This window comes from Adiantum capillus-veneris, chromosome 21 (genome assembly GCF_014529385.1).
Source record: "Adiantum capillus-veneris isolate H3 chromosome 21, ASM1452938v2, whole genome shotgun sequence".
In the NCBI taxonomy this organism is placed as follows: domain Eukaryota; kingdom Viridiplantae; phylum Streptophyta; class Polypodiopsida; order Polypodiales; family Pteridaceae; genus Adiantum; species Adiantum capillus-veneris.
In genome coordinates, this window is record NC_140951.1 from 16964218 (window position 1) to 16984255 (window position 20038).

At 43.6% G+C, this 20038-nt stretch overlaps 1 protein-coding gene across 1 annotated transcript; it reads right to left on the reverse strand.

Moving 5' to 3' along the window:
• Positions 1-4537: 4537 nt before the first annotated feature.
• LOC147430598 (fasciclin-like arabinogalactan protein 7) lies at positions 4538-5862 on the reverse strand. Its single transcript, XM_086493190.1, has one exon. The coding sequence runs from the start codon at positions 5542-5544 to the stop codon at positions 4738-4740; it is 807 nt and encodes a 268-aa protein (XP_086349316.1). The 5' UTR covers positions 5545-5862; the 3' UTR covers positions 4538-4737.
• Between the last annotated feature and the right edge of the window lie 14176 nt (positions 5863-20038).

Below are 20038 nucleotides of genomic sequence, written 5' to 3' on the forward strand. Positions count from 1 at the left end.
ACGGATAAGAATCAGGGGCAACTTTAGAGGCCTCGGGGGCGGAGGCCCCCGAGACTTTTTTTTTCGCCGGAATATTATGGCCGGACGGCGGTCGGAAAGTGGTCGGAAAACAACCGGTCGGTTGGCCAGTGGTCAGTAGTCAATGGCCGATGGCCGGTGGTCAGAAGTCAATGGCCGGTGGCCGAATTCAAAAGCGGACTTGTCTTCTCAAAGGCGGCCACACATGGGCGGATTGGAGGGTCCGATTTGGACTTATTCACACAAGGGCGGCTACACATGGCTGTCTCTCATAAGAGAGGGCAGCCCTTTTGGCCTATAAAAGGAGGCCATTTCTACACACATTTCATAGTGTGAAGTTGATGCAACAAGGTGAGTGTGAGGTGGTGAGAGTGAAGCAAGGCGGGAGCTCTATCAAGGGTTTAATCCCTTTGTAAACTACTTCTTCTTTTGAAGTGCTAAAGCCATTGAGTGGCTGCTTTCCCGTGGACGTAGCCCACATTGGGTGAACCACGTATATCGTGTGTACTCTCTCTCTCTCTCTACTCTATAATCTCTTGTGTGTGAAATCTATCTCTCTCCATTAAGTAATCTACTCAAAAATCTATTTAGCTACGTCTTATTTTCTAACACAATGTGACATGATGGTCTTCATAGCTAGGGACAAAGCGTTTAGTTTTCAAACCCCCTGCAGTGTGATGTAGCGGTCTACATAACCAGGAAAGGGTACCTAAGCTATAAACCCTCCTGCAGTGTGACGTTGTGGTCTATACAAAAAGAGACAGGGTACTGACATGCAAATTAACCCCAAAGTGTGAGACTGTGCTCTACAACAATAGGGTTGGAAAGAAATTTGTAAACAATAAACAAATATAAAAAGATTATTAATCACCTCAAGTAGAAGACAAGGGGTTTGATAGGCTGACAAGTACTCTGGAAGTACTCTAGCAAGCTACAAAGTAAGGGCCCTTGACAGCTCATTCAAACTATTGGCACCTTTTTTTATGTATAAAAATATGATTGCAATCGAACTACATATCGATCCAACTATAGTTCGATCAAAATAGACTTTCTTATACAGAAATACACTTATATTATGGGTATACATTGTTTAATAGAATTTTATACGTATAAAAATGAATACACGGGCATATAAATGCAACTTAGACATATAGCTTGGGAGAGAAAGAGAAAGAAAATTGTTGAACCAACCAACTTGGTGATGAATGGATAATAGATACAATGATGCTTAGGATGCACTTATTTACTGACCTAAGAGCCTTACTAGAATTTTCCCTACCTAGAATCATGTCGAATAAGTATAACAAGTACCTAAGACAATGATTACCCTCAAAAATTGCCATAGGAAATTGCCATACCCAAAATCATGTCGAGTAATTAGCATCAATGCCTAAAGACAAATACTTAACTAGGAACCAATTGGGCCATTCACTTGAGATTCTTAAATTATAGCTCATACTGGACATATGTAAAAAGGCCAAGTCAGTGAAGAAGCTACCATGGCAACCCCACTATCGACTGGGATATTCATCCCGAATTCGCACCACCAACTTGTCACCTAAGAAGAATGCTATCTTGAGCATCAGTTGCCTCATAGAAAATTGAGATGTAGAGCACACTATGCCCAATAATCCCCACTCATGAAGTGTGAACACATCACATCCAAAGTTGCCAAGACAATGAACTTTTGGCACAAGATACATGTGCGTTGAACTCTGACTCGTGAGTTCCAACATTGATAACTTGAACTCCAACACACGGGTCCAAATCATGTATAGGGAGCTACTTTTGCCACTCACAAACCTCTCTGCGGCTAAAGCATGTTGCGACAACCACCACTAGGGCTAGAGACCTGGACTCGAGGTCATCATGGTTGCCGCCACATGAGCCTTGTAGGTCTTCTTGGTGGAAAATTTGGGTCTTTGCTACCCTCGTCAAGATTGTCTTTGCCTCTGTTCTTTTTTGAGCTCATGAATTTTCCTAGAGACCTAGACTTGAGTCCATCATGGTTGCCGCCACATGATCCTTGCAGGTCTTCTTGTTGGAAATTTTGTCTTTGCTACCCTTCTCAAGATTGTCTTTGCCTCTATCCTTTTGGAGCTCGTGAATTTGCCTTTAGCTTTGCAATCCAAGCCAAATGAATTTCTGGCTCCCTTGAGAACTTCAATGGTGCAGAGGCCGCTAACACCGTTCAAGTCCAACCCCTTTCCATATCTGATGTTTGATCCTAGTTCATCTTTGCTATCGAGGCCATGAGGGAACAACCATCAAGAGACTCAAAGAAAATTTCCCAAGGCCCAAGGCCACTGCCGCTTCTTAACATGCTTTGCAAAGCAAACAAAATAAGCTTTCCACATGCAACAACTTCTCGAAACGCACTTACTAGAGAAACTATCTGTAGGACGGTGTATCAAAACGCTATAGAGAGAGAGACCTCCCTTGCCTATAGGAAAAGGCACAAATGGAGTTTTGTGCTACATGTCTCTCAAGACACCTAAGATTGCATTGCAATAAGCTCCCTTCCTAGGCACTACATTTCAAAATGCTATTTTGTGATGATCTCCCCAAGCTAAAGGTTTTCAAGGTGATGCTCTGCAATGAACTCCCCCACCTGATGCGCTTCATAACGCACTTGCATAGAGCATCGAGCCATTAGTGCCTTTGGACCACAAAGCAAAGCAATAGGCACCCATCTTGGCCAATCTTGTAAGCGCTCTCAAATCCCATCGTAGGAGACCTAGAACGTCGATCAAATGTACAAAGCATATCAAAACGCTAGCCAAAAATGCCAATCTTCTTGATCGAACCACAGCTCTTCAACTACACATCGTCGCACCAATTCTCCTGATATTAATGAGCACAAAGCTATGATACACTCAAGGACGTAGCAGCATAGAGCTTCGAGAGAAAGAGAGAGAAAATAAGAGAGAGAATTGATGAACCAACCAACTTGGCAATGAAATAATTATAGATACAATGGGGGCAGTGTGCACTTATATAATAGCCTAGGAGCCTTATATACCTATGCCCTCCCTGGCAAATTTCCCTACCCTGAATCATGTCAATAATAAGTAAAATAAATACCTAATGATAAATAATTAACCAGGAACACATTGGGCCATTCACTTGAGATGTTTAAACTTTACCCTCTTTAGGTACCCAATTTCTAGGTGGTTTCTCTCTACATTGTCATAATCTTACAGAGGTGTAGAAACTGAAAATGATCTATTGCGGAGACACATACAATGCCGATTCAAACAAGCAAGTTAAACCATTGATACATAGTTGTATCAAACCGTTGACACATACATTGCCGATCCAAGCAAGCTGATCCATACATAGTTGTATCAAACCATTGATACATAGTTCTAGTTGGTTGCATCCACCCAAAAAATGAAGATACCAACGGAAGCTTAAGATATTACTAGTAAACCCAACTAACCAAGTTAATAATTGGTGCATATGGTGGCTAAATTTTTGAGAGAAACTTTGATAGGAGGACCACACATACCTTGGTGTTAAAATTTGAAGTCATAATCACTTCCTTCGATACGAAGTACACTGCTTAGGACGTTGGCCTTGATGATGTTTGTGCAAGTGATTTAAGCTAATTTTTGAGGTATGAATACCCCAAACTCCCAATTCCACCACCAATTTCAATAACTTCTCACTACAAGATACACAAACCACATCGAGAAAAACGGTCATGTAAATTTCAAAACACCGTTGTAAGATGTTTTGGTTTGATTCAGACTTACTCTGCCACTAAATTCTCCCAAGGTTACTCCGTTACTAGCTCCTTCTTAGTAGTTTGCAATAGCATCTTCGTATCATCCTTCCTCTAAGATTCAAGATTCAATTCTACATGCTAAGTCTCTACTTTAGTAATAATAATACTATTCTAAACATCTTGGACTAACATTTTTGCTTCTTTTCTAAATCACCTACCAATTTTCCATGAAGGGTTATCACTAATATCTCCAAATTATGAGAACCACCTTAATCAGCTAAGTATTAAGGTAGGCAAAGTCAATCAGCATTGAAGAAGAAGAAGAAGAAGATACCACTTTCCCTATCACGCGAGAATCAGACTCAAAACGTTTTAGAGAGCCTATATATACACAAGAAATTTTGGACAAATTCTCCCAATACTTCCCACATTGTGAGTTACCTCAACATCATGATTTTCTATGAGGGAGGCACCACAAATCTAGATAGGTCCGAGTGGGGGCAGGGGACCGCTGGCTCCAATGGGGAGGGGCGGTGGTCCCCTGCCCCCAATCGTACCTAGCTAGGTATGTGGTGCCTCTCAAGGCGGGGCCGGCAGTCCCCTGCCCTCAATGGTACCCAACTAGGTATGTGGTGCCTCTCCCGCAGTAGCTCATGATGTTATGCATTGCATAAAAAACATTATCTTCTTGTGCTATGGAAAGGGAAGGAAAAAGGGGGGGGCGGGGGGGGAAGCGGGGCGCAAATTTCAGCACTGCACCATACAATCACAAGGTGAAAAGCAGCCAAATTAAGGTAAGGTAAGCTTCTTTATTGCAATGGGATACAAAAAAATAATGAGGGATACATCTACAAAACACTTTGTCTACATTCCTCCCAAGTCCAAACTACACCCACATTTCACAAAATTGGGAAAACAACTCAATTCCTTACACAGATCTGACAGGAGACTCACATATTTTCAACAAAAAAAAATGGCTTTGGGAGGTCTTAGAAGAGTTTGAAGCAGAGGAGGCAGAGGAAAAGGAGATAACAGAGCGGTGCAGGGGAGGATGAGAGGGGGGCAAAGCTGTTGTTAGTGCCAGAGGGGCCAGCGGCGGCTCCGGCACCCCCACCGGTGGACGAGGAAGAGGGAGAAGACACGGGGGCGCCAGAGAATGGCGACGGGGCGGGGGCGGGGGCCGGCAAGCCAAATAGATCCTCAGCCAGCAGCACTTGATCCAGGGCAAAGATGCTTACTGGCCGGGCATTGTAGAGTGTGCTTGTGATGGTTGCCTTGTTCCACTCTGTGATGATCTCCACTTGGCCCTTCACCATAGTCACATTCAGCACATACCTTCCCCCGCCATTGAAGGTTGCAAACGTATTTGTCACATTGTCTGTCATCAGCTGCAATTCTGCCAAAGACTCCCAGCTGGTGAGCGCATGATACTCCAACAAGCTCATCAATTGCTGCGACGTCAAATTCTTCAGCAATGTCGCCGCCGGCTCTGTCGTGAATGCCTTGTCCTTGGGCGCAAAGATCGTAATCCCTGTCTCGGTGTTGTTTGCTTGTGCCTGGAACTTCTCCCCTACCCCTGATGAGATCAAGAGGCTCACAAATGTGGAGAAATCGCCTGCATATACCAGCACTTGGGTTATGTTGACATATGAGGGCGCAGGGGCAGGTGCTGGCGACGGAGAGGGTGCTCCGGTTGGCACCTGGGCGGTCGTCTGTGAGGGGCTGAAGGCTATGGCTATGGAGAGGAGGATGGGGAGTAGGAGCCACCTAGATCTGCACAATGCAGGAAGCTCCATGGCTGTGAAAAGGAGTACAAGGCGAGAATGGAGGGAGGGAAGGAGAGACAACGGCACACAGGCAAAATTGCCTCCTCTCTCTCTCTCTCTCTTTCTAGTATGAGTTGGTGGAGAGCAGCCACAAGAAAGGAGAGACTGAATTTCACAAGTAGAGCCTAGAGAGTGTGTGTGTGTGTGTGTGTGTGTGTGAGTGAGTGTGTGTGTACCCTAGACAACCTTTAAAGGCAAAGGCTGAAGTACACACACATCGTGTGCAAGGAGAAAGAATCACAGAGTCCAGAACATGCATGCAAAGAGAGAGAGAGAGAGAGAGAGAGAGAGAGAGAGAGAGGGATATGTGTAGGGAGAGAGAACATGTGAGGTTGATTATAAGCAAGCAGGGTAGGGCTAAGGGGAGTGAAGCCAAAGGAACAACTAGGCTAGGCTGTGTGTGAGTGTGAGAGAGAAAGAGGAGCCCACTCTCACTTGGCTGGCAATAACAGCAAAAGGGCCCCAAAGGTAGCTCCACCCTTTCTTATACATGTTCCATCTTCCAGCATAGATTAGAAGACCTTCACACGGCCCGGAGTTCAGCATGGGGATGCGGAAGAGAGTGCATCTGCAATCTCGGCTATTAGCTCCATAGGGGTGATTTTCTTCTCCAAACTCTCTCAAACTCTACGTAGTTCAAATAGAGTGTGCATGTAGGATGTGCTCAATGTGGCCTTGTTGGAACCTCTCAAGGCGTGTGTCACACTTGCGTGGGTGCCCAACTGAGCTTTTTGCTTGTGGCCACCCAAGTAAGAGCTGAGTCGCACCTCATGCAAGTGGGAGGAGTGGGGTGAATGGGTTTACCATCTCTAAGATGTAGAAACCCTGTTGTGCTTCTAGTAGCACGACGAAAAGGCTAAGGGTTATGCTTTTTCTTTTACTGAAGAAATAACCTCCTTGTTTCTCGAATACACCTCCCCAATGAGAAGCCACTACCTCAATCAATGATTCCAGAAAATAGTGAACTTTTGTTGTGCAACCTCGTGCTAGCCGAATGCACAAACCCCCCCCCCCCCCCAACTCGCAGTGTGTGCGACTAATAACCCCTTATGTCACACTTTGTCTCAAGAAAAAAAGTTGTCCGCGTCTTTTGGCTAATCCAAATTAGCCAAGAGGGTAAGGTTTCTGTGTTTTGTGCGGTTGCTTGATAGGGCCTAACATTGCCATTCTCGCCACACCTTTTCTACATGATCTGCTTGAAAACTTGGTCAGGGGGTTGAGCCCGCCCATCTATACACACACACGTAAGCCCTTTTGGCACGACAAATGGTTGCCCACCATCTTGGCATAGCGAGCCGGTTGTTACCCCAATGTGACACCCGTCTAAAGCTACGACCACAATAATGCAAATGATGGCCTAACAAAGATGGTAGAAGCGATGGGTTTTTCCTTGTTTGATGAACAAGTGTTTCCTACCCCCTAATCAAGTCTTAATGACTAGGACTTTGCCTCCTAAGAACCAATGAAAAAACTAATGGGGGGAAGAAATGCTGGACTGTACCTATCAAGGCTCACCATGTATCAATGTCACATACACGCACATGACTATCAATGGATTGTTTTCCCTAGCTACGATGCATCATGCGGTGTCGGTGTCGAGGTCGGACCGCGATGCAAGCACACATACACCTTAACCACTGAGATACACTCCCATTGGCCAAAAGGCGTTATTTTTTGGATTGGTTCTAAGCGCTCAATTGTGCAAAATGTGAAGGTTTAGCTGTCAAGAATGTAGTTTAAGTGAAGGGAGGAGAAAGAGAGGAATGCTTGATTTGAACCTTTACTTGTCAACAAGCGGGTCCAAGCTGGCTTTCTCACGAGGGGGGCGAGGGTGTGGTTGGCCTTGAAAGTTGGCCTTGTTTACGCATCGGAAAGCCTGCAATGTTGAGGAGTTGTGGCTGTTTAAGAGTCCTTTTTTTGTATAGCCAATAAGAGAACACGTGTGTGCTTGCCTGCTTACACACCAATAGGGTAGTTCCATACCCATCCTTCTACGTGAGATCTTGCCAACTTGGTGGCCCACCAATTCATTAGTTAGGGTGTTTGCACACCCTCACCCAAGTTTGGACTTTGGAGCCTAGCAATCACAAAGTGTCCACCCCCCGACCCAAAAGCACCTAGGCATAGAAATCGTATACCCCGTCCTCAATCCATAGAATAAGTAGTTACTTATGAATAGAGTGGTAGTGAATTAAGCTGAGGGCGGCACTTGGTTTGTAACCTCGTGCCCACTCAATTCCAAGCTATGGCCAAGGAGATTTCGGTGTGTAAGATGTTGTCTACTAGATCCAAATGGTTTTTGCCTCATTCCCTTTCGCGACTAAGGGCATGGTCATGCCAGGCTTAGTTATCAGTAAGCCCCAATAATTTTTGGCAAGAGCTTAGAGCGGAGATTGGGAGCAACTGGTGCAAAGAGGGAGAGCAAGGCGCAGACATGAGAGAGAATAGTTGAGGTGACCGGCACAAAGAACTAAGCCTCGTGTGACCATAGCCCAAGTACTTAAAGCACCAACCATAACTTATAAGGCTTCAACTAGCAGACCTACCAAGATGGCGCTTCTCATACTAGAGTAGCAATATGACCATTATTTTTAGATTGGTTCCAAGCACTTAATTGTGCAAAATGTGAAACTGGCATGCATTCATCCAGCTCACCTACTGCATCCGGTGCAAAAAGCGAGGGCGATATGTCTTTACTAACTGAAAAGTGCTCACTGCCAGTCACTACAATCGCTTACCCATTGAACAAGTAGCTTGCGCTACAAAAATAGGCCTTTTTTTGAATTTTTGTAGCACTTAGAGAGTATAGTGTAGGCATGTTGATGCCTTGCATGTGGTCTATGTGCCCACGAGACGTAACTCTAAACATGAGGTGGCATTCCCTTAAAGGGCCTTGTACAATATGACCATAGCCAACTTTCCATGAAGAGTTCCTCTTTTTTTTTCCTCGCTCCTCTTATTTGGTCAACTCTTCTCGCCTCATGAAAAAGCTACTGCAAAATGACAGTGCCATTAGTGCCACTGGTTGATTTTTGGTTAGTGAAAGCACCCTCAATTGTAGAAGGGATGGATTTTTTGAAGGATAATTTATTTATATTTTTGCAAAACTCGCAATGGTGAGTAAATTATATTGAGTTATTGATTTTCCTAGCAACTTCTTTCCAAAAAGGGGTTAGGAGGATGCTTCCAATCTTGGAGAGCCAAGGGGACCACTAAATTACGGAATTATGAAAATTCCTAAACAAATCTCCCCATTCCAAGGACTGCGTTGCCTAGTTGCATTTCCGAGTGAGTCCGCATATCAAGTCCCCGAAGTTTAAGGGCGGCCCAGGGAGGGGCAAACAGCTTGTCGTGCACTTCTAGCCCTTTCCACTGACTACCTTTCGAGCATATATTAGAGTTATCTATCATACCCTTAGCCATAATAGCCCAAGCTTGCTTCTGTTTTGCAAGTGCAACCACAAGTTTAGCGCATTGGCCTTCTGCATGAATGCTAGGGTTAAGCATCTCGAGATCGCCTTGCTCCACAGGTCTAGCAACGGTCTCCCATATAGCCCACTGCCATGGTGTTGAGTCTTTCATGTTGTTCTTCCACAGGAACCTCTTGACTGGTTTCAAGAACTCTTTCCATTTGCATCTACCAAGCTTAAGCAACGGCCCATTGAAGGCTAAATAAGGGAGTAGGAAAAAATTGATAACCTTTATTTTGCTCGGGAAGGGAAGGAGTACAAACTCCCACCTTTGCATCTTGTTCTTCACTTTCTCCATTACCCATAGGAATCTTTGCTTGTGGGTAACATCAACCTCCAAAGGGGCTCCCAGGTGCCGAAAAATGCTCCCTTTAGTTACAATCTCCTATGTCCACATTGATGGATCGAGTGAGTCATTTTCGAAGAGAGATATCAATCTCAGCTTTTCAATAATACACTTTGACCCTAATGTCAATGCAAACGTTTGTACACTTTGTAAAGCCTTCCTAATCACTCGTGGACATACTTTGAGAAAGAGCAAGGAATCATTCGCAAAGAGCTTAGCCAGAAGTTGATCATCGTTAGGAAGAATTAGCCCTTGATTCTCACCTCTAGCCGCACTGTCTTCGAGTAATGTTACTAGAGGATGGGATCCGATGGCAAACATTAGAGGGGCAAGTGGGTAGGCTTGCTTGATAGATCTTTTAACCTCGAAGGCCCCCATGATCCTTTCATTGCAGAGAAGCTCCAATTGGCTACCAGCAAAAAGAGTGATGCCCAATCGGCACATCCAGGCGCGCAGAGCCTAGTGATTTCTTAACATCTTCAAATAAACGACCTAGTGGCCCTTTTAAGTTTTGGCTATAGCTCACTTAATGGAGCACCGGGGGGGGGGGGGGGGAAATCTAACACATCCATTAGCTATTAGCTCATGGTGTGGACCTTTTAAGCTTTAACTATAGCCGGTCAAAAGGGGGTTGGCCTAGTGGTAAAGGTGAGAGCTTGAAGCTCACCCACTATGGTTCAACCCTTGAGACATGTGGGTGTGGATGAGTGGGTATAACCCCATAAAACTAGTCCAAACTAATCTTCCAATGACACTTTTTTTTTAATAAAAAAAACTATAGCCAAAGAGTGAGTGACTTCTAGCTCTTTTGAATGAGTTTCCACAACAAAAACAACAATAAATGTCTCTTGATGGCAAATTGCAATTATTTGAATTTTCTCTTTCTTTTTTGCGTTTGGGGGACTAGAAAGGGGGGGAGGAGGGGATGACAACAAATGCTACGTCCCCACATGGTTAGGCCGTTTGTCTGTCAACAGGTAGGACATGAGTTTGAATCACCTTACGGACGTCGACCCTGGCTTTTTTTTTGCTCATCCATCTACCTCTAGACCCCATGCTCAATCCACCAACTTCAAGTGCAATAGAATTGAAATGGTAAAGGAATGACACACCCGATGGGGTCCCAAGGAACCCTCTCAAGGGTCCCCCCACACCGTTGCTGATGTGGCATTTGCTTTTGATTGCCTAAATGGAATGTACATACATGCAATACATCAAGTGCAGACTCTATTGACTTAAATGATGACTGTTGTTGTAGTAACTCCTCAAGGCAAGGCACCTTCAAGCATGATTTGATGCACCTTTGACCCTTCTCGATGTGGGATTGTGGATGGTCACCAAGGGGTAAGTCTAGGGCTGAACTGCTCTCTTGATATGAGAGGATTGAAGGGGCTGAAAACGTAGACCTCGACAATGCCAATGATGGACAACAATGGGAGCACTCAATGACGGCGAGGGAATGGCTAAGAGGAGGCTTAATGGGTTGTCGAAGTACCAGACTATCACAAAAAATCTAGCGATGGAAGATCCCATGCACTTCCTACAATGGAAGGGATAAAAATTGAAAACATTATCTGATTTGCATGGTTGTTCAAATTAGGCTTGCTAGAAAACACACACAGCTTGGAGAAGACGAAGGAAGCACAAGGCACACTATAGAGAGTCTATTACTTAGTGTGCTATGGAAAGATAGATAGCCCTAGAATGATGGGTGTATATACAATGCACGGGGGGGGAAAATGTCCTAAAGAGGAAAAAAATTCCACGACGGTCCTAAGAGTGTTCACACACATCACTACCACATGTACATGGTAACAAATCCCCCCTGGAGTGATGCGCCATGCCCTGAGGACATGATCAGTCCACAAAGGGGAGTAAGCCCAAAGTTTTGGAAAGCTTCAAGCTTCTCACGAGACAATGCCTTTGTGAAAAGATTTGCAAGGTTATCCTGTGTTGGCATATAAGCCAAGTTGATCTCTCCTGCTGAGAGTCTCTCCTTCCTAACATAGTGGTAATGCACCTCAATGTGCTTTGTGCGAGCATAAAAAATTGGGTTCCTCACAACTGTCAATGCGATTTGACTATCAGTGTAGATAGTGTTGGCATCGTCCTGTCCAACACGCAAATCAGCCCCATAAGGCGTCTAAGCCATACACACTCAACCGTAGTTGTGAAGACTGCCATGTACTCAACCTCACAACTAGAAGTGGCAACAGTAGGGTGCTTCTTGCTTAACCATGATATACATGAACTGCCAAGCATGAAACAAAAACCACTTCTGGATACTCGTGTGTCAAAACAACCAACCCAATCTGAGTCCGAAAAAAGCATGTAACCCTGGCGGCAATCATCCCCCCTTGGGATAAAACAAGACAAGATGTAAAGTGCCACTCAAGTAGAGAAAATTTCTCTTGACAACCTGTCAATGCTTAGACCCTGGGCTATGCATATATCTGTTGACCTGTGAGACTGCAAATTGAATATCCGACCTTGTGTTGCATGCATAAATGAGGCTTCTAACGACAGTTTGGTAAAGAGTGACAGTTGCAGGATCACCAGCATCATGAAGACTCACTTTCAAACCTGTTTTCATGAGAGTGTCAATAGGTTTGCAATCCTCAAGTCCAAAGTTACATAGCAATGTCTCTATGTAACTTTTTTGACACAAGGCAATACCACCATCACACTGCTTAAATTGTATGGCAAGTAATGATGCAACAGCCCCAAATGTTTCATCTTGAAAATAACATTCAAATCAGCCTTAAATTCAGCAATATGTCTCTCATTTGGTCCAGTGATCAGCAAATCATCCACATAAAGAACCACAATGAGAATTACATCACCCTCACGCTTTACATACAATGTGCTTTCTGTTGGACTGTTACGAAAGCCTCATTTGACCAAATGAGTGTCAGCCTTCTCATACCAAGCACGAGGAGATTGCTTCAACCCATACAAAGCTTTCTTACATCTGCACACTTTATCCTCTTGTTCTTTCTTGACAAAACTGTGAGGCTGCGTTATATAAACTTCCTCAAATATGTCACCATTCAAGAAAACAGTAACAATGTCATATTGATGTAGATCCCAACCATAATGAGCTACCAATGCACATAGAAAATGTACAATAGTCATATGACAAGTGGGAGAAAAAGTCTCTTCATAATCTATGCCTTTGTGATGTGCATAACCCTTTGCAACAATTCAAGCCTTATAGCAATCAATCTCACCATACGGCTTGCGTTTCAACTCGTAAACCCACTTTGTACCAATGGCCTTTTTTCCCGGAGGCAAATCTGTTGGAATTAGGGTTGCAGAGAAACACACACAGCTTGGAGAAGACGAAGGAAGCTCAAGGCACACAATAGAGAGTGTGTTACTTAGTGTGAAACGGAAAGATGGATAGCCCTAGAGTGATGGGCGTATATACAATGCTCGGGGGAAAAAACCTACTAAAGAGGGAAAAAATGCCCCGGCGGTCCTAGTGTGTTCACACACATCACTACCACATGTATATGGTAACAAATCCCCCCTGGAGTGATGCGGTGAACGAGAGCTGGCACATGAGTAAAGGGAAGTGCCATGCCCTGAGGACATGATCAGTCCACAAAGGGGAGTAAGCCCAAAGCTTTGGGGAAAGCTTCAAGCTTCTCACGAGACAATGCCTTTGTGAAAAGATCTGCAAGGTTGTCCTGTGTTGGCACATAAGCCAAGCTGATCTCTCCTGCTGAGAGCCTGTCCCTGACATAGTGGTAATGCACCTCAATGTGCTTTGTGCGAGCATGAAAAACTGGGTTCCTCGCAACTGCCAATGTAGATAGTGTTGGCAGTGTCCTGTCCAACACCCAAATCAGCCATAAGGCATCTGAGCCATACACACTCAACCGTAGCTGTGAAGACTGCCCTGTACTCAGCCTCACAACTCGAAGTGGCCACAGTAGGTTGCTTCTTGCTCAACCATGATATACATGAACTGCCAAGCACGAAACAAAAACCACTTGTGGACACTCGCGTGTCAAAACAACTAGCCCAATCTGAGTCCGAAAAAGCATGTAAGTCTGGCAGCAATGATCCCCCCTTGGGATAAAACAAGCCAAGATGTAAAGTGCCACTAAGGTAGCGGAAAATTCTCTTGACAGCCTACCAATGCTTAGACCCTGGGCTATGCATAAATCTGCTGACTTGTGAGATTGCAAACTGAATATCCGGCCTCGTGTTTCATAAATAAATGAGCCAGCCAACAGTAGTTTGGTAAAGAGTGACATCAGCAGGATCGCCACCATCATGTAGACTCAACTTCAAACATGTTTCCATGGGAGTGGCAATAGGTTTGCAATCCTCAAGTCCAAACTTACATAGCAATGTCTCTATGTAACTTTTCTGACACAAGGCAAGACCACCATCACAGTGCTTAAAATGTATGCCCAAATAATGATGCAACAGCCCCAAATCTTTCATCTTGAAAGTAGCATTCAAATCAGCCTTAAATTCAGCAATATGTCTCTCATTTGGTCCAGTGATCAGCAAATCATCAACATAAAGAACCACGATGAGAAATACATCACCCTCACGCTTTACATACAATGTGCTTTCTGTTGGACTGTTACGAAAGCCTTGTTTGACCAAATGAGTGTCAGCTTTCTCATACCAAGCACGAGGAGATTGCTTCAACCCATACAAAGCCTTGTTACATTTGCACACTTTGTCCTCTTGTCCTTTTATGACAAAACCGCGAGGCTGCATTACATAAACTTCCTCAAATATGTCACTATTCAAGAAAGCAGTAACAATGTCTAATTGATATACATCCCAACCAAAATGAGCTGCCAATGCACATATAAAACGCACAGTAGTCATACGACAAGTGGGAGCAAAAGTCTCTTCATAATCTATGCCTTTTTGCTGTGCATAACCCTTTGCAACAAGTCGAGCCTTATGGCGATCAATCTCACCATCCGGCTTGCGTTTCAACTTGTAAACCTACTTCGTACCAATGGCCTTTTTGCCAGGAGGCAAATCACATAAAGTCCATGTGTCATTTTCTATAAGTGCATCATATTCTGATTGCATGGCAACCATCCAATTTTCTGAATTCTGTGCTTCATCAAAAGACAGAGGCTCCTCAACAGCATGTAAACTAACCACAGCCAAAGCATAACAATCTGATGCATAAGATGCGTGGCGAGAGCCTGAACGAGTACGACTAGACAAAGGTGCATCCAAATTACTGTCACGCAAAGTGTGCACCAGCCATTTTGGCATACCTCTAGCCTGCTCATTTTCAGCCCTTTCCTCATCAAGTACATCATGTACATCTGCATCAGTAATAGGCTGATCTAAAACATTTTCAGAAACCCCCATAGGCTGTACATTTGCCTCATTGGAACTTACATTCGTATTTCCACCACTGAAAAGAGGAAACAAAGTGTCATAAATGTCCTGTGAGCTTACATTATTGTCTCTGGTACATGACAGCAAGGGCTGAACAGAATCTTCCACAAACACTACATCCCGAGAAACCAGAATACGTTTTGTTTGCGGATGATACAACCTGTAACCTTTGCTTTCAGCACTATAACCAACAAAAATACATTTGACAGCCTTATCATCCAATTTTCTGCGCTGCACTTGTGGCACCAAAGCATATGCCAAACAGCCAAAAACACGCATGTGCTCAATAGAAGGCTTTCTATCATGCCATGCTTCATATGGAGTAATAGACTGCAAAGCTTTCGTAGGACACCTGTTAAGTACATAAGTGGCACACATGATGGCCTCAAGCCAAAAAGAATGAGGTAAAGCTTGACTTTTGACCATACATCGTGCCATTTCCGTCAGTGACCTGTTTTTCCTCTCAGCAACACCATTTTGCTGAGGCGTATAAGGCACTGTACATTGGTGTTTTATCCCACGACTAGCCAGAAATGCATTAAATTCATGAGACATGTACTCCCCCCCTCGATCGGAACGGAGGGTGCCCATAGTACATTTCGAGACGTTTTCAGCCATAGCCAGAAATTGTTTGAAGCACATAAAAACTTTGGACTTTGCTTTAAGCGGAAATACCCATGCATGCCTGGAGTAATCATCAATGAAAGTCATGAAGTACAGGTAATTGCCCAAGGACGGAGTTTGCATGGGCCCACAAACATCACTATGAACAAGCTGCAACCTGCATGTGGCCCAAACTGAACCATCCTTTGGAAACTTAGAACGCTGCATCTTACCCAAAATACAGCCTTCACAAACATGTTTGACAGGTGCTTCAAGAGGTGGCAAAGAAGCAACCATATCAGATTTCTGCAAACGCAGCAAACTGGCAAAATTCAGATGACCAAAACGTGCATGCCAAAGTTTTGCATCTGAAATAGCCCTTGAATCTGCAACAGCATTTGCAAAATTTTGTCCACACTTGTCATACAGAGTGAGCTTATACAGCCCACGGCACAAAAGGCCAGATGCAACAATTTCATCACCAAAACTGAGATCATGAGTTGTACATCTGTCATCCACAAATTTGACTACAAGTCCAAGTCTAGCAAGTGCGGATACAGACAAGAGATTCTTCTTGATCCCAGGTACATAAAGTGCATCAACAAGTGTGAAGGAACTGCCATTAGCAGCAGTGAACACAATCTTTCCAACTCCCTGAACTGGATAAGAGGCGTTGTTGGCACAAGTGACTGAATTCCCATGAGAGACAGACTCGAGAGAGGTAAACAATTCACGATGTGAGGTAATGTGCTTTGTAGCACCACTGTCGAAATACCACACCTGTGAATCTGCAGCAACTGACAAGCATGCATCATGGACAGCAGGATTGTAAGTGCACTCTACGCTAAAAGCCCATTCTGCATCAACATCAGCAACACAGTCTCCTTTCACAGAAGACTCAACAATGGCTGCATTTGTAGTGGAACCAGCATTTGCAGTGGAACCACCCTCTTTCTTCTTAGCCTCTTTGGCCTTCAACTTAGGACACGACTTGGTCAAGTGATCATTGGATTTACAATAATGGCAACGCATCTTCTTTTTGCCCTTATCACCAGAATTGCCAGATGAAGTACTGCCAGCAGAAGCATTAGTAACATAATTTTTGCCACTCGCAGCAGAACCATAAGAAGTGGCTGCATTGCTGTTACCACCCTTTCTTTGAGAAGCAATAAAAGCCTGTTCAATTGCACGCTGCCTAGTCCTGTTTTTTCTAGAAAGTGACTCTTGCAACAGCAATGTGCATAATGCATCAAACTTGACAACTTCAAGATTTCCTTGGGTCATCAGTCTCCAAGTACTAGCAAAAGTCTCGTAGGAATCTGGTAAGGCATCAAGAACAGTCTGCACAAGGGAACTGTCTGAAATGACTTCACCTGCAGAAATAAGCTGCTCATTGATATCCTTGACACTAGCAAGGAAAGTGTCCATATCATCTTCCTCATGCATAATCTTCGACTCCAGCTCTTTACGCAGCAAAGCAATTTTAGCCTCATTGCGGCTTGCATAAAGACCTGCTAAAATATCCCAAGCCTGTTTTGCTGATTTTGTTGAACGGATGTGAGGAACAATGGTGCGCTTCACAGACAACGCAATCAATGCATGAGCCTGCGCATCCTTAACATCCCAACGAGCTTGTTCTGCCGTAGGCAAAACAACTCTAACAGCTGCAATCCTTGCAGCAAGACCTGCAACATCCTCAACATCGCCTACATCCTCAGAACCAGGACGTACATCAATGCCCTGCACAATGTTCCAAACACCTCTTGACACAAGAACATGTTGCATCATATAAGCCCACATAGGGTAGTTGTCCCCATCCAACCTGTCCTCAGCAGCAAACATCTTGAACACATATGTGTTGTTGTTGTCAGCCATGGTAAATGCTGCACCTGATGTGAAAACTGCCCGAAAATAGGAGAAATGGAGCGGGAACAACCTGTGCTATATAGCACAAACCGTAGAAGACTATAAGGCACCTGTTATGCAGAAAACGGCACTGACAAAAATTCTGCACAAAATGACGAAATAGCCTGTGCAGTACTGCCTGTAGTGGAAACGGAGGCCGAAAGCTCACTGAAATTGGAGAAAGTGAGCAGGCGTGTGCTGGAGCAGCTGGCGACTAAGCCCGGGAGGACGTGACCTGCTCTGATACCAATTGTTGGAATTAGGGTTGCAGAGAAACACACACAGCTTGGAGAAGACGAAGGAAGCTCAAGGCACACAATAGAGAGTGTGTTACTTAGTGTGAAATGGAAAGATGGATAGCCCTAGAGTGATGGGCGTATATACAATGCTCGGGGGAAAAAACCTCCTAAAGAGGGAAAAAATGCCCTGGCGGTCCTAGTGTGTTCACACACATCACTACCACATGTATATGGTAACAAAATCACATAAAGTCCATGTGTCATTTTCTATAAGTGCATCATATTCAGATTGCATGGCAGCCATCCAATTTTTTGAATTTTGTGCTTCATCAAAAGATAGAAATTCATCAACATCATGTAAGCTAGACACAGCCAAAGCATAACAATCTGATGCATAAGATGCATGGTGAGAACTTGAATGAGTACGACTAGACAAAGGTGCATCCAATTTACTGTCATCCAAGTATGCACCAATCATTTACGCATACCTCTAGCGTGCTCATTCTCAGCCCTTTCCTCATCAAGTACATCATGTACATTTGAATCAGTAATAAGCTGATCTGCAACATTTTAGAAACCCCATAGGCTGTACATTTGCCTCATTGGAATTTACATTTGAACTTCCACCACTGAAAAGAAGCAACAAAGTGTCATAAATGTCCTATGAACTGACATTATGGTCTCTAGTACATGACAGCAAGGGCTGACCAGAGTCTTCCACAAACACAACATCCTGTGAGACCAAGATATGCTTTTTTTTTTGGATGATACAACCTATAACCTTTACTTTCAGCATTATAATCGACAAAAATACATTTGACAGCCTTATCGTCTATTTTTTTTCATTGTGTTTGTGGTGTTAGGGGCTCACAGCCCTAATGGGTAATCAATACAAGAATCATACATTATAGAGATATATGAGGCAGGAGACTGCACATTTAATCACAGAACTGCAAAGTAGAAGAATAAGAAACACCATAATGAAGATAAGGGAGTACTGCATTCATTGTATATTCATCATCACCGTTGAACTATAGAACAAAACAGCAATACGACTACAGGAATCTACAAAAACTGCATGTCGATTACATCAAAAAACTGCCATACGCCACATGACCCCTCGAATGTTTAAAAACTACCTAAGCATAAAAGTCCTTGTGTAAACAAACCCCTAAGGCTTAAATCTAAGACCTTACTTATAATCAAAAAATAAGTGCCTTGATCCATCAGGCACTAACACCTGGCACTCCTGATGGGCAATGTTTCTCAAACATTGTGAGAATCCATCCCTTGATCAAAAATTTCAATATTAACATGATCTTTAACTTCAGGATGCTTTGGACTTTCCCCTTCTATTGCAGTTTCCTTACCATCTTCACCAAATCCTGCATCCACTTCAGCTTCAGGTTCTTTCATTGGAACCTCAGCATCTTCTCGACTGAGTATCTCATCCACAATAGACAATATTGAATCTTTAAACTGTTGTTGTCCATCTGCAGCACCTGCTTCTTCATATGCAACTGTAATTGGAACTGTGACTGCACCTTTAGTTAAGTTAACTGTTCCTAAACTTCAATTTCAATTTGCTCCAACATTACACTATCACTCTGAATATGCAGTTGTTCAGGTTGATGACTTTTCTGCAACTGCAGATGCTTCTGCAATTCCTCATACTTCTTCTTCAGTTCATCAAACTGTCTCTACACAAACAAATTCTCCTCTTTGGCTTCTTCTTCTGCAAAAATGTGATATGGTTTACTAACCACATCATACATTCTGAGTTTGGTCTGCTCCCACACTCCTTTCATGTACTCCATTATCGCAGTCTTCATTTTTTCCACATCGGTTGAAGCTGAATACCAACCCTCTACATCTAGCTTTTCTTTTGCCATTTGCCTGATCTTTTCTTCCACTCCTCTACATGCTGTAACTCTATTCAATAAAACCATGTTACTGCTTTTAAGTGTAGCATTCAAAGTTTTCATTTCAGTCAACTGCCCCTACAACACACCTAGACATTCATCTTTCCATTGTGCAATTCTTTCTGAACTCTTTTCTCTGTACACTGTTGATTGCTTATAAGAGGCTAATTCCTATTTCATGAGCTCTTGGCTATCATTCAACTCCTTGACCTGCTTCTGTAAAATTTCCACTTTAGACTGAGTCTTATTTTCCTTTAGTGCACCGTCTTTGATCTGCTTCAACTCCTTGTGCAATCCCTCATTCTCCCCGCTCAACAAGGTAAAATCCATTGCTTGTTGTTCAACATACTCCTTTACTACACCCAATGCAGTTTGCATCTCATTTAAATATATATTTGGAAAACTTTCTTTAGACATGTCAGTCTTTTGAACCGTAGATTCCCCAACTACAAGTACAGGCACTTTCCCTGTAAGTTTCCCCTTCAATTTTCTAAGTTTGATTCCTGTTTCATTGTCACAGGGACTACAGGTTTTTCATAGGGCTTTTGAACTGTAGACTCAGGAAACAAATCCCAAGATTCCTAATCT

What these genes read in the sequence shown, in the direction of transcription:
- LOC147430598 (XM_086493190.1), bottom strand. Translation starts at nt 5,544, where the DNA reads ATGGAGCTTCCTGCATTGTGCAGATCTAGGTGGCTCCTACTCCCCATC.